General features: G+C 45.1%; 1 protein-coding gene across 1 annotated transcript; it reads left to right on the top strand.

The window, feature by feature from the left end:
* The first annotated feature begins 10,702 nt into the window (after positions 1-10,702).
* On the top strand, positions 10,703-12,662 carry LOC134984781 (oocyte zinc finger protein XlCOF6.1-like). Its single transcript, XM_063950274.1, has 2 exons — positions 10,703-10,709; positions 11,641-12,662. Exons 1-2 carry the CDS (start codon positions 10,703-10,705, stop codon positions 12,504-12,506), a joined length of 873 nt encoding a protein of 290 aa, XP_063806344.1. The 3' UTR covers positions 12,507-12,662.
* The last annotated feature ends 1,575 nt before the right edge of the window (positions 12,663-14,237 follow it).

The raw sequence follows: 14,237 nt of genomic DNA, 5'->3' as shown, positions 1-14,237 counted from the left end.
CAGGGCAATGAAGACACGACACCAATCGTGATTTAACCGCTGGGTTCCGACACCACAGTGGATTATTGCTGAAAGGGGGTTACAATACAAATAATACAATACAATATAACAGAGTAAATGGCTACATTCAATGGTACATACTTGAGTAGATTCGCTTGCGCTTCCCGGTCCGGTCCTCCGTCATCTAATAGATAACGTTGTGAGTCCTGTGTCTGACCAGACCTGCAGCAGGCTCTCTTTATACACTTCTTCCAAAAGCAATACAATAGATACTGTAATCCCTTTGTCCATTGGACACAGGGATGCCCTTTTACAGTACAGGAGAGGTCATAGGTCAGTTTGAATAGGTGGGCGATGTCTTTCCCAACTGCTCTTGTGGGTGGTCTCCTCTGGATTCCCGCCGCATACATAATGTACAGTAATTACAGTTTATATTTATATTCTGCTTCTGCATATAACTATCCGCAGGAACATGCGCTCTTCCTCAAACCAACACCGGAATGTTACCCTTAAAATACCCTACGGCTGGATACCAAACACCACCTTATGACCTTGTTCTGTCCCCTCCTATTCTGTAAAGGTGAATCCCTTTGTTCTATTACCATTTAAACTGTTGTTAATTTCATATGTGGTGCAGGGAGACTATGTGTACTTTGTGCACTATTTGGATTAAATATGTAATGTGTAGTTCACAAACTCTACCGTAAATACCCATACCACGCGCTGATGCACACGACCGCGGGAGCGACCATACGCAAATTGCGAATATGTGCACGCACAGCAGAACAAGTACACGCGCGGAGGCCATCTGTGTGTTGTTTGTACCTGATGTGTGTACTCCAATATTTTTCGACTTTGACATAATACTACAGGGACATGACTTGGGAGGTGAGGGGATCTGGGAATCTCACCGTAACTCACTTATATCTATACTAATAATACAGGGACATGACTGGGAAGGTGAGGGGATCTGGGAGTGTCACAGTTACATTACATATCTCTAGTAATAATACAGGGACATGACTGGGAAGGTGAGGGGATCTGGGAATCTCACAGTAACTCACTTTTCTCTGACGTCCTAGTGGATGCTGGGACTCCGTAAGGACCATGGGGATATAGCGGCTCCGCAGGAGACAGGGCACAATAATAAAAGCTTTAGGATCAGGTGGTGTGCACTGGCTCCTCCCCCTATGACCCTCCTCCAAGCCTCAGTTAGATTTTTATGCCCGGCCGAGAAGGGTGCAATCTAGGTGGCTCTCCTGAGCTGCTTAGAATAAAAGTTTAAGTTAGGTTTTTTATTTTCAGTGAGTCCTGCTGGCAACAGGCTCACTGCTACGAGGGACTTAGGGGAGAGAAGTAAACTCACCTGCGTGCAGGATGGATTTGCTTCTTAGGCTACTGGACACCATTAGCTCCAGAGTGATCGAACACAGGCCCAGCCATGGAGTCCGGTCCCGGAGCCGCGCCGCCGACCCCCCTTGCAGATGCCGAAGTTGAAGAGGTCCAGAGGTCCAGAAACAGGCGGCAGAAGACTTTTCAGTCTTCATAAGGTAGCGCAAAGTACTGCAGCTGTGCGCCATTGTTGTCAGCACACTTCATACCAGCGGTCACTGAGGGTGCAGGGCGTGGGGGGGGCGCCCTGGGCAGCAATGTATTATACCTTTTTTATGGCTAACATACATCACATATAGCCCTTGAGGCTATATGGATGTATTTAACCCCTGCCAGATCTCACAAACTCCGGGAGAAGAGCCCGCCGTTTTAGGGGGCGGGGCCTATTCTCCTCAGCACACGGCGCCATTTTCCTGCTCAGCTCTGCTGTGAGGAAGGCTCCCAGGCTCTCCCCTGCACTGCACTACAGAAACAGGGTTAAAACAGAGAGGGGGGGGCACTTATTTGGCGATATGATTACATATGTGAAAATGCTATAAGGGAAAACACTTGTATAAAGGGTTGTCCCTGTATAATTATAGCGTTTTTGGTGTGTGCTGGCAAACTCTCCCTCTGTCTCCCCAAAGGGCTAGTGGGGTCCTGTCCTCTATCAGAGCATTCCCTGTGTGTGTGCTGTGTGTCGGTACGTGTGTGTCGACATGTAGGAGGACGATGTTGGTGAGGAGGCGGAGCAATTGCCTGTAATGGTGATGTCACTCTCTAGGGAGTCGACACCGGAATGGATGGCTTATTTAGGAATTACGTGATAATGTCAACACGATGCAAGGTCGGTTGACGACATGAGACGGCCGGCAAACAAATTAGTACCTGTCCATTTACCTCAGTTGGTCGACACAGACACAGACAGGGACACTGACTTCAGTGTCGACGGTGAAGAAACAAACGTATTTTCCTTTAGGGCCACACGTTACATGTTAAGGGCAATGAAGGAGGTGTTACATATTTCTGATACTACAAGTACCACAAATAAGGGTGTTATGTAGGGTGGGAATAATCTACTTGTAGTTTTTCCTGAATCAGATAAATTAAAGTGTGTGATGATACGTGGGTTTCCTCCGATAGAAAATTATTGGAGGTATACCTTTTCCCGCCAGAAGTGAGGGTGAGTTGGGAAACACACCTTAGGGTGGATAAGGCGCTCACACGCTTATAAAAACAAGTGGCGTTACCGTCTCCAGATACGGCCGCCCTCAAGGAGCCAGCTGATAGGAAGCTGAAAAATATCCTAAAAAGTATATACACACATACTGGTGTTATACTACGACCAGCAATCGCCTCAGCCTGGATGTGCAGCGCTGGGGGGGCTTGGTCGGATTTCCTGACTGAAAATATTGATACCCTTGACAGGGACAATATTTTATTGACTATAGAGCATTTTAAGGATGCATTTCTATATATGCGAGATGCGCAGAGGGATATTTGCATTCTGGCATCAAGAGTAAATGATGTCCATATCTGCCAGACGATGTTTATAGACACGACAGTGGTCAGGTGATGCAGATTCCAGACGGCACATGGAATTGCCGTATAAAGGGGCGGTCCATCGGACCTGGTGGCCATGGCAACAGCTGAAAAATCCACTTTTGTTACCCCAAGTCACATCTCAGCAGAAAAGGACACAGTCTTTTCAGTCTCAGTCCTTTCGTACCCATAAAGGCAGGCGGGCAAAAGGCCAGTCATATCTGCCCAGGGTTAGAGGAAAGGGAAGAAGACTGCAGCAGGCAGCCCATTCCCAGGAACAGAAGTCCTCCACAGCTTCTGCCAAGTCCGCAGCATGACGCTGGGGCCATACAAGCGGACTCAGGTGCGGTGGGGGGTCATCTCAAGAGTTTCAGCACGCAGTGGGTTCACTCGCAAGTGGACTCCTGGATCCTACACGTAGTATCCCAGGTGTACATTGGAAATTCGAGACGTCTCCCCCTCACAAGTTCCTGAAGTCTGCTTTACCAACGTCTCCCTCCGACAGGGAGGCAGTATTGGGAAAAAATTCACAGGCTGTATTCCCAGCAGGTGATAATCAAAGTACCCCTCCTACAACAAGGGAAGGGGTATTATTCCACACTATATTGTGGTACTGAAGCCAGACGGCTCGGTGAGATCTGAAAGATTTGAACACTTACATACAAGGGTTCAAATCAAGATGGAGTCACTCAGAGCAGTGATAGCGAACCAGGACGATATGGTGTCACTGGATATCAGGGACACTTACCTACATGTCCAAATTTGCCCTTCTCACCAAGGGTATCTCAGGTTCATGGTACAGAACTGTCACTATCAGTTCAGACGCTGCCGTTTGGATTGTCCACGGCACCCCGGGTCTTTACCAAGGTAATGGCCGAAATGATGTTTCTTCTTAAAATAAATATGGACGCTTTCCTGATAAGGGAAAGGTCCAGAGAACAGTTGGAGGTCGGAGTAGCACTATCTCAAGTAGTTCTACGACAGCACGAATGGATTCTAAATATTCCAAAATCGCAGCTTTTTCCGACGACACGTCTACTGTTCCTAGGGATGATTCTGGACACAGTCCAGAAAAGGATGTTTTCTCCCGGAGAAGAAAGCCAGGGAGTTATCCGAGCTAGTCAGGAACCTCCTAAAACCAGGAAAAATATCAGTGCATCATTGCACAAGGGTCCTGTGGAAAATGGTGGTTTCTTACAAAGCGATCCCATTCGGTAGATTTCACGCAAGAACCTTTCAGTGGGATCTGCTGGGAAAATGGTCCGGATCGCATCTTCAGATGCATCAGCGGATAACCCTGTCTCCAAGGACAAGGGTGTTTCTTCTGCGGTGGCTGCAGAGTGCTCATCTATGAAAGGGCCGCAGATTTGGCATTCAGGACTGGGTCCTGGTGACCACGGATGCCAGCCTGAGTGGCTGGGGAGCAGTCACACAAGGAAAAATTTTTCCAGGGAGTGTGATCAAGTCTGGAGACTTCTCTCCACATAAATATACTGGAGCTAAGGGCAATTTACAATGCTCTAAGCTTAGCAAGACCTCTGCTTCAAGGTCAGCCGGTATTGATCCAGTGGGACAACATCACGGCAGTCGCCCACGTAAACAGACAGGGCAGCACAAGAAGCAGGAGGGAAATGGCAGAAACTGCAAGGATTCTTCGCTGGGCGAAAAATCATGTGATAACACTCTCAGCAGTGTTAATTCCGGGAGTGGAAAACTGGGAAGCAGACTTCCTCAGCAGGCATGACCTCCACCCGGGAGAGTGGGGACTTCAGCGGGAAGTCTTCCACATGATTGTAAACCGTTGGGAAAAACCAAAGGTGGACATGATGGCGTCCCGCCTGAACAAAAAACTAGACAGATATTGCGCCAGGTCAAGGGACCCTCAGGCAATAGCGGTGGACGCTCTGGTAACACTGTGGGTGTACCAGTCAGGGTATGTGTTCCCTCCTATGCATCTCATACCAAAAGTACTGAGAATCATAAGAAGGAGATGAGTAAGAACGATACTCGTGGTTCCGGATGGGTCAAGAAGGACTTGGTACCCGGAACTTCAAGAGATGCTCACGGAAGAACCGTGGCCTCTACCTTTAAGAAAGGACCTGCTCCAGCAGGGGCCTTGTCTGTTCTAAGACTTACCGCGGCTGCGTTTGACGGCATGGCAGTTGAACGCCGGATCCTGAAAGGGCATTCCAGATGAAGTCATCCCTACCCTGGTCGAAGCCAGGAAGGATGTAACCGAAAAACATTTTCACCGCATTTGGTGAAAATATGTTGCATGGTGTGAGGCCAAGAAGGTCCCTACAGAGGAATTCCAACTGGGTTGTTTCCTACATTTCCTGAAAACAGGACTGTCTATGGGCCTAAAATTAGGGTCCATTAAGGTTCAAATTTCGACCCTGTCGAATTTCTTCCAGAAAGAACTGGCTTCAGTGCCTGAAGTTCAGACGTTTGTAAAAGGGGTACTGCATATACAGCCTCCTTTTTTGCCCCCAGTGGCACCTTGGGATCTCAGTGTTGTTTTGAGTTTCCTAAAGTCACATTGGTTTGATCCACTCACCACTGTGGACTTAAAATATTTCACATGGAAGGTGAAGATGCTATTAGCCCTGGCTTCAGCCAGGCGTGTGTCAGAATAGGCGGCTTTATCATATAAAAGCCCTTACTTAATTTTTCATTCTGACAGGGCAGAATTGAGGACTCGTCCTCAATTTCTCCTTAAGGTGTTTTCTGTTTTTCACATGAACCAACCTATTGTGGTACCTGCGGCTACTAGGGACTTGGAGGACTCCAAGTTACTGGACGTAGTCAGGGCCCTGAAAATATATGTTTCCAGGACGGCTGGAGTCAGAAAATCTGACTCGCTGTTTAGCCTGTATGCACCCAACAAGATGGGTGCTCCTGTTTCTAAGCAGACGATTGCTCGCTGGATTTGTAGTACAATTCAGCTTGCACATTCTGTGGCAGGCTTGCCACAGCCAAAATCAGTAAAAGCCCATTCCACAAGGAAGTGGGCTCATCTTGGGCGACTGCCTGAGGGGTCTCGGCTTTACAACTTTGCTGAGCAGTTACTTGGTCAGGGGCAAACACGTTTGCTAAATTCTACAAATTTGATACCCTGGCTGAGGAGGACATGGAGTCTCTCATTCGGTGCTGCAGGGTCATCCGCACTCTCCCGCCCGATTGGGAGCTTTGGTATAATCCCCATGGTCCTTACGGAGTCCCAGCATCCACTAGGACGTCAGAGAAAATAAGATTTTACTTACCGATAAATCTATTTCTCGTAGTCCGTAGTGGATGCTGGGCGCCCATCCCAAGTGCGGATTGTCTGCAATACTTGTACATAGTTATTGTTACAAAAATCGGGTTATTCTTGTTGTGAGCCATCTTTTCAGAGGCTCCTTCGTTGTTATCATACTGTTAACTGGGTTCAGATCACAGGTTGTACGGTGTGATTGGTGTGGCTGGTATGAGTCTTACCCGGGATTCAATATCCTTCCTTATTATGCACGCTCGTCCGGGCACAGTATCCTAACTGAGGCTTGGAGGAGGGTCATAGGGGGAGGATCCAGTGCACACCACCTGATCCTAAAGCTTTTATTATTGTGCCCTGTCTCCTGCGGAGCCGCTATATCCCCATGGTCCTTACGGAGTCCCAGCATCCACTACGGACTACGAGAAATAGATTTATCGGTAAGTAAAATCTTATTATATCTATACTAATAATACAGGGACATGACTGGGGAGTTGAGGGGATCGGGGAGTGTCACAGTTACATAACTTATCTGTAGTAATAATACAGGGATAGTGTTCACTCTAGAAATAATGTTAGGCAGGGCCCTGGACTGCGGTGGCATATGTGTGTGCGCACGGCAATGCCATACACGCATCTGAAAAGGGTTTGTGGACATGTAAAATGGGGTTGGTGGCCATAAAACATAATTTAAGCGGGCGGTGCGGCCCACAGACGTTACTGCAGGGGGCTTGGGCGGCCGGCGGCTTCACTGTTGGAGACGTGCCCAGCACTTATGATGTGCTGGGCTTTCCATAAGCTCTCTCTCTCCTAGCATGAATGGATGCCATCCGCACGCGCACGTGCAAGACATCTTTACACGCTGAGAGGGCAGGAAGCGGACGGCAGTTTTAGCATCACTTATATCTATAGTAACAATACAGGGACATGATTGGGGAGTTGAGGGAATATGAGAACATGACAGTGACGTCACTTATATCTATAGTAATTATACAGGGACATGACTTGGGAGGTGAGAGGAACTGGGAACGTCACAGTGACATCACTTATATCTATAATAATAATACAGGGACATGACTGGGGAGGTATTGGGATCTGGAAACGTCACAGTGACCTCACTTATATCTATAGTATTAATTTAATACATGGACATGACTAGGGAGGTGAGTGGATCTAGAAGTGTCACAGTTACATTACATATCTCTAGTAATAATACAGGGACATGACTGGGGAGGTGAGGGGATCTGAGAGCATCACAGGGACATGACTGGGGGGTGAGGGGGATGTTGGAACGTCACATTTACATCACGTATAACTACAGTAATAATACAGGGACATGACTGGAGAAGTGAGGGGATCTGGGAGTGTCACAGTGACATCACTTATATCTGTAGTGATAATACAGGGACATGAATAGGGAGGTGAGGGGGTCTGGGAGCTTCACAGTGACATCACATATCTATAGTAATAATACACGGACATGACTGAGGAGGTGAGGGGATGTTGGAATGTCACAGTGACATCACTTATATCTCTACTAATAATACAGGGACGTGACTGGAGAGGTGAAGGGATCTAGGAGTGTCATAGTAACATCACTAATATCTTTATTAATAATTATAATAATAATACAGTGACATGAATGGGGGGTGAGGGGGTCTGGGAGTGTTACAGTGACATCACTAATATCTATAATAATTATTTAGGGACATGACTGGGGAGGTGAGGGGTTCTAGGAGCATTGCTGTGACATCACTTATATCTATAGTAATAATACAGGGACAGGACTGGGGAGGTGAGGGGATTTGTGGGTGTCTCAGTGACGTCATTTATATCTATAGTAATAATACAGGGACATGACTGGGGAAGTGAGGGGACCTGGTAGTGTCACAGTGACATCACTTATATCTATAATAATAATTCAGGGACATAACTGGGGAGGTGAGGGGATCTAGGAGTATCACTGTGACATCACTTATCTCTATAGTAATAATACAGGGACATGACTGGGGAGGTGAGGGGATCTGGGAGTATTTACATTGATATTGATGTCCCCATTTAGCAGGATTACACCATAGTGAAGAAGACATCTGGTGAGCATGAGACCCCCAGCAGCCATCCTCGTGTTGCAGGTGGACTAAGCAGGACCTAGAGCCCCATCACAGTGCCTCCACCTCACTCACTGATACATAAGAGACACAATGACCAGAAGATCCTGGAACTCTCCAACAAAAATTTTCAGCTGCTGACTGGAAAGGGGACTGCTGGGAATGGGGCATTATACAGTAACACCGGGGGTAGTGTCTGGGTGATGACTGGAGAGGTAACTGCTGGGAATGGGACATTATACAGAAACATCAGGAGATGTGTCTGGGTGATGACTGTATCACTGTGGGTGTCAGGTTCCTATAAGGTGTCAGGATGTCACTGTCTATGTCTCCATGCAGGAGGGGGAGTATATAGAGGAACACAGGGGTCTGTACAAGGACGTGATGATGGAGAATCACCGGCCCCTCACATCACTGGGTAAGAGGAGACTGTCATGTATTGTACAGGGGAGAGCAGGTATGGGGGCCCCTATATACACACATCATCTGATAATCACATATATACACTGTACTCAGTCACTGTGTGTCTCCTACAGATGGGTCCAGTAACAGAGATACCCCAGAGAGATGTTCCCGTCCTCTGTATTCCCAGGACTGTACAGAGGAGAATCACAGGATCCCACAGGAGGATCAGGTAGGTAGGATTTAGGGTCTCGCCAATATACCAAAGTGACTGTCACTATATGATCTGTAGAGAAGCTGTGTGTCTTATACACTGATATTATACTGTTTCACCTCAGTTTAATCTGACTGTATGCAAATGTCATCATAGTGTACGTTTTTTTTTTTATTAGGTAGAACGTCTGTCTGATTTTAAAACAGAATATATAGAGGGAGAAGAAGAGACGTATGTGACTGATATAAGGGCAGAAGATATAGAGGGAGAAGAAAAGACATATGTGACTGATATGAAGGCAGAAGATATAGAGGGAGAAGAAGAGACGTATGTGACTGATATAAAGGCAGAAGATATAGAGGGAGAAGAAGAGACGTATGTGACTGATATAAAGGCAGAAGATATAGAGGGAGAAGAAAAGACGTATGTGACTGATATAAGGGCAGAAGATACAGAGGGAGAAGAAGTGACGTATGTGACTGATATAAAGTTAGAAGGAGAAGAAGAGACGTATGTGACTAATATAAAGGCAGAAGATATAGAGGGAGAAGAAGAGACGTATGTGACTGATATAAAGGCAGAAGATATAGAGGGAGAAGAAGAGACGTATGTGACTGACATAAAGGCAGAAGATATAGAGGGAGAAGAAGATATGTATGTGGCTGATATAAAGAGAGAATATATAGGGAGAAGAAGAGATGTATGTGACTGATATAAAGGCAGAAGATATAGAGGGAGAAGAAGAGACGTATGTGGCTGATATAAAGGCAGAAGATATAGAGGGAGAAGAAGAGACATATGTGACTGATATAAAGGCAGAAGATATAGAGGGAGAAGAAGAGACGTATGTGACTGATATAAAAGCAAAAGATACAGAGAGAGAAGAAGAGACATATGTGACTGATATAAAGGCAGAAGATACAGAGGCAGAAGAAGAGACGTATGTGACTGATATAAAGGCAGAAGATATAGAGGGAGAAGAAGAGACGTATGTGATTGAAATGAAGGCAGAAGATATAGAGGGAGAAGAAGAGACGTATGTGAGGGGTGATCAGCAGTGTAAGGAGGAGGAGATCCCTACAGATATCAGCACATGTGAGTAATAAACACTTATTATAGAAAAAAGTCACATATTCTCCTTTCTCAGTCACTACAGCAATCTCTTATCCTACACCCTGCTCTGTCAGTACAGACTAATGAGGAATATATATTTTGCCAGTGGGGGAGTCAGGAGCCATCAGCCCCTATTATACTCATGCTCTCCCCCTCACATCATGTCACTTTGTGTTACCAGCCCAGAGATCTGACCAGTCATCTCCCCACACTCTCTGGTGTATCTCATACATCAGGAGCCATAAGCCCCTTTTATACTCCTGCTCTCCCCCACCCCTCACATCATGTCACTGTGTGTTACCAGCCCAGAGATCTGACCAGTCTCCTCCTCACACTCTCTGGTGTATTTCATGCATCAGGAGCCATCAGCCCCTATTATACTCCTGCTCTCCCCCTCACATCATGTCCCTGTGTGTTACCAGCCCACAGATCTGACCAGTCTCCTCCTCACACTCTCTGGTGTATCTCATACATCAGGAGCCATCAGCCCCTATTATACTCCTTTTCTCTTCCTCACATCATGTCACTGTGTGTTACCAGCCCAGAGATCTGACCAGTCTCCTCCCCACACTCTCTGGTGTATCTCATACATCAGGAGCCATCAGCCCCTATTACACTCCTGCTCTCCCCCTCACATCATGTCACTGTGTTGCCATACGATAGTATAAGGTATATAATTATGGGAAGAGAAGCGTCACATAAATGTCCTGTAAGTCAGAGCAGTATGGACAGTAGAGCAATGTTTCCATTAGTAGTTAATGGAGAAGCGTCTCCGAGTATTCTCAGACAGCGGGTGTGCCAGGAAAGCAATGAGATGGTGGCAGAGGTGGGAAAGCTGATATATTGTGTAGGGAGAGTCACCTCACGTGTTCCATGTAGCAGGCTAGGAGTATACAGTGGCCGAATAGCTGAGACTGAGGCAAGATGTTCCAAGGGACTGGTTCCTATATCAGGAAGTCTTCCAGCTACTGATAGAAAGATTTGGGCTTCTTCAAGTAGATATTATGGCAGCAGCTCATGTCACCTGTAGTAATCCCACATGATCTCTCAGTGTTATACTCCAGTCCAATCATCCTAGTTTTAATAAAATAAATAAACATAAAATCAATGCTTACATGTAATAATGTCACTTATAGAATTATATATTATACACCCTGGGTCTTGTCTACTCATTTTATAGTAATTTGCTATTTTTAATTATAATCTTTACAAGATTAATATTGTTACAGAAAATGTCACATTTCCATAATGTATTTTATTTCCAGCAGATGGACACACAAGCAGGAATATCTCAGAAGGACATCTAATGTTATCCCCGGATTGTGACATTAAAGATAATGACAGTAGACAGGATTCTCCAGGAGATAACCCCATTACCCCAATTATACATCCAGCTCTATCAGCTGATCCCTCTGATCCTGGGAAATATTCTCCTGATCACTCTGATATTGGTGCATCTGTTACAGCTCTGACAGTAGATATAGAGTTTCCCTTTTCTATAGATGCCAAATGTTTTACAAAGAACACAAAGCGTATTACCCATCAACCAGCTAAGGCAGGTGAGAGGGAATTTCCGTGTTCTGAGTGTGGGAAATGTTTTAAATACAAATCAGCTTTTGTTACACATCAGAAAACTCACACAGGTGAGAAACCATTTCCATGCTCTGAGTGTGGGAAATGTTTTACATACAAATCAGCTTTTGTTACACATCAGAGATATCACACAGGTGATAGGCCATTTCCGTGTTCTGAGTGTGGAAAATGTTTTATACAAAAATCACGTCTTGTTATACATGAGAGAAGTCACACTGGTGAAAAACCATTTACATGTTCTGAGTGTGGAAAATATTTTATTAAAAAATCAACTCTTGTTATACATGAGAGAAGTCACACTGGTGAGAAACCATTTCCATGTTCTGAGTGTGAGAAATGTTTTATATATAAGTCACAACTTGTTAGACATGAGAGAAGTCATACAGGTGAGAAACCATTTCCATGTTCTGAGTGTGGAAAATGTTTTATTAAAAAATCAACTCTTGTTATACATGAGAGAAGTCACACAGGTGAGAAACCATTTCCATGTTCTGAGTGTGGGAAATGTTTTATAGATAAGTCACAACTTGTTATACATCAGAGAAGAATTCACATAGGTGAAAAACCATTTCCATGTTCTGAGTGCGGGAAATGTTTTACACAGAAATCAGATCTTGTTAAACATCAGAGAATTCACACAGGTGAAAAACCATTTCCATGTTCTGAGTGTGGGAAATGTTTTATACAGAAATCAGATCTTGTTAGACATGAGAGAAATCACAAAGGTGAGAAACCATTTCCATGTTCTGAGTGTGGGAAATGTTTTGTACAGAAATCAGATCTTGTTACACATGAGAGACGTCACACAGGTGAGAAGCCATTTCCATGTTCTGAGTGTGGGAAATGTTTTGCACACAAATCACATCTCGTTAGACATGAGAAAAGTCACACATATTCTGAGTTTGAGAAGTAAATCAGCTCTTTTTCACACAATAGACATCACACAGGTGAGAAACCTTTATTATCTCATCATCACCATGCAATGTTCCTCAAGGTCCTGTCCTATCTCCTATGCTTTTTGCAATATACCTGCTGCTACTGAGTGAAACAATCAGACGTCATGCCCTGGTCTACCACTGCTATGCCGATGACCTCTCTTTTTCTCTGTGTATTCGGAACCCAATACCAATCCTAAGTGGCTGTCTAGCTGAGCTCCAGATGTGGGTGATACCAGTTGGCTGTGACTCAGTTGTGGTGAAACGTCCTTATGATAGAGTCTCACCTACAAAGGGCAAGGCAACAGCGTTACCAACCAACATGGGAAGGCTTTCTGTCTGACCTCTCATTACACAACGTATCCTGATCCCGGCTCTATGTGACCTCTCACATCTATCACTTGTGTCACATTACATCTTATACCTGTAGTTTTATGTTTCTGTTGTTTCCCTGTTACCTGTTCTGTAAGATCACCTGCTCTCATTGTGTGGGGGGGAGGGGGGGTCACTTTCTAGCAGGAGTAGTAGTTTCTGGAACTGGATCGCCCAGAGGAGTGTGGGAGTACCAGCCTGGGGTGACAGGGGTAAGTGCCGATTACCTAATGATAGGGATACGGTCTGACTGTCTTGTTCCTGGTACACACCTCCGCTCTGCCTCATAATGAGTGACACTTTATATATGGGCAGGTGTGCCAGTGTCACCCCACGTCTGTAGCTCACAGGCTGTCACATAAGCCCCTATATCTGTTGTAGATGCAGTAATCAGCCTTGGGCACAATTTTATATATATATACACACATTCATGGGTTCAGCACTCCCAAAGCCTGGTAGATGGCTGCGTTGACTCTGGACTTAATAAAGCACAGTGGACCAACACCAGCTGATGACATGGTTCCCTAAATCAACACAGACTGCGGAAACTTCACACTGGACTTCAAGCATCTTGGATTTTGTGCCTCTCCATTCTTCCTCCGTACTCTGGGACCTTGGTATTCAAATGAGATGCAAAATTTGCTCTAATCAGAAAAGGACTTTGGACCACTGAGCAACAGACCAGTTCTTTTTTTCTTTAGCCCAGGTAAGACGCTTCTTACTAGGCCATTTTAGAGCACATCATACATCCTTCAGCAGACAAGCTTTATGGAGATGCGGACTTCATTTTCCAGCAGGACTTGGCACCTGCCCACACTGCCAAAAGTACCAAAACCTGGTTCAATGACTTGGTTTTCTGTGCTGGATTGGCCAGCAAACTCACATGACCTATCTATGGGGCATTGCCAAGAGAAAGGTGAGACATGAGATTGAACAATGCAGAAGAGCTGAAGGCCATAACACCTCAGCACTGCCACAGGCTGATAGAATCCATGCCATGCCGCATTGAGGCAGTAATTCATGCAAACGGGGCCCAAACCAAGTACTGAGTACATATGTATGATTATACTTTTCAGAGGCCGACATTTCTGTATTTAAAATCCCTTTATTTATTTATTGATTTTATGTAATCTGATTTTCTGAGATTTGGGATCTGGGGTTTTCTTAAACTGTAAGCCACAATCATCAATATTATAACAAATATTATAACAAATAAAGGCTTGAAATATCTCACTGCATGTAATGAGTCTAGATAATATATTAGTTTCACCTTTTAAGTTGAATTACTGAAATAAATGAACTTTTGCACAATATTATAATTTTCTGAGTTTCACCTG

Source organism: Pseudophryne corroboree (assembly GCF_028390025.1).
Source record: "Pseudophryne corroboree isolate aPseCor3 chromosome 3 unlocalized genomic scaffold, aPseCor3.hap2 SUPER_3_unloc_8, whole genome shotgun sequence".
NCBI lineage: Eukaryota > Metazoa > Chordata > Amphibia > Anura > Myobatrachidae > Pseudophryne > Pseudophryne corroboree.
Note: the sequence above shows the minus strand (reverse complement) of the source record. Positions and strands in the feature narration are given on the sequence as shown.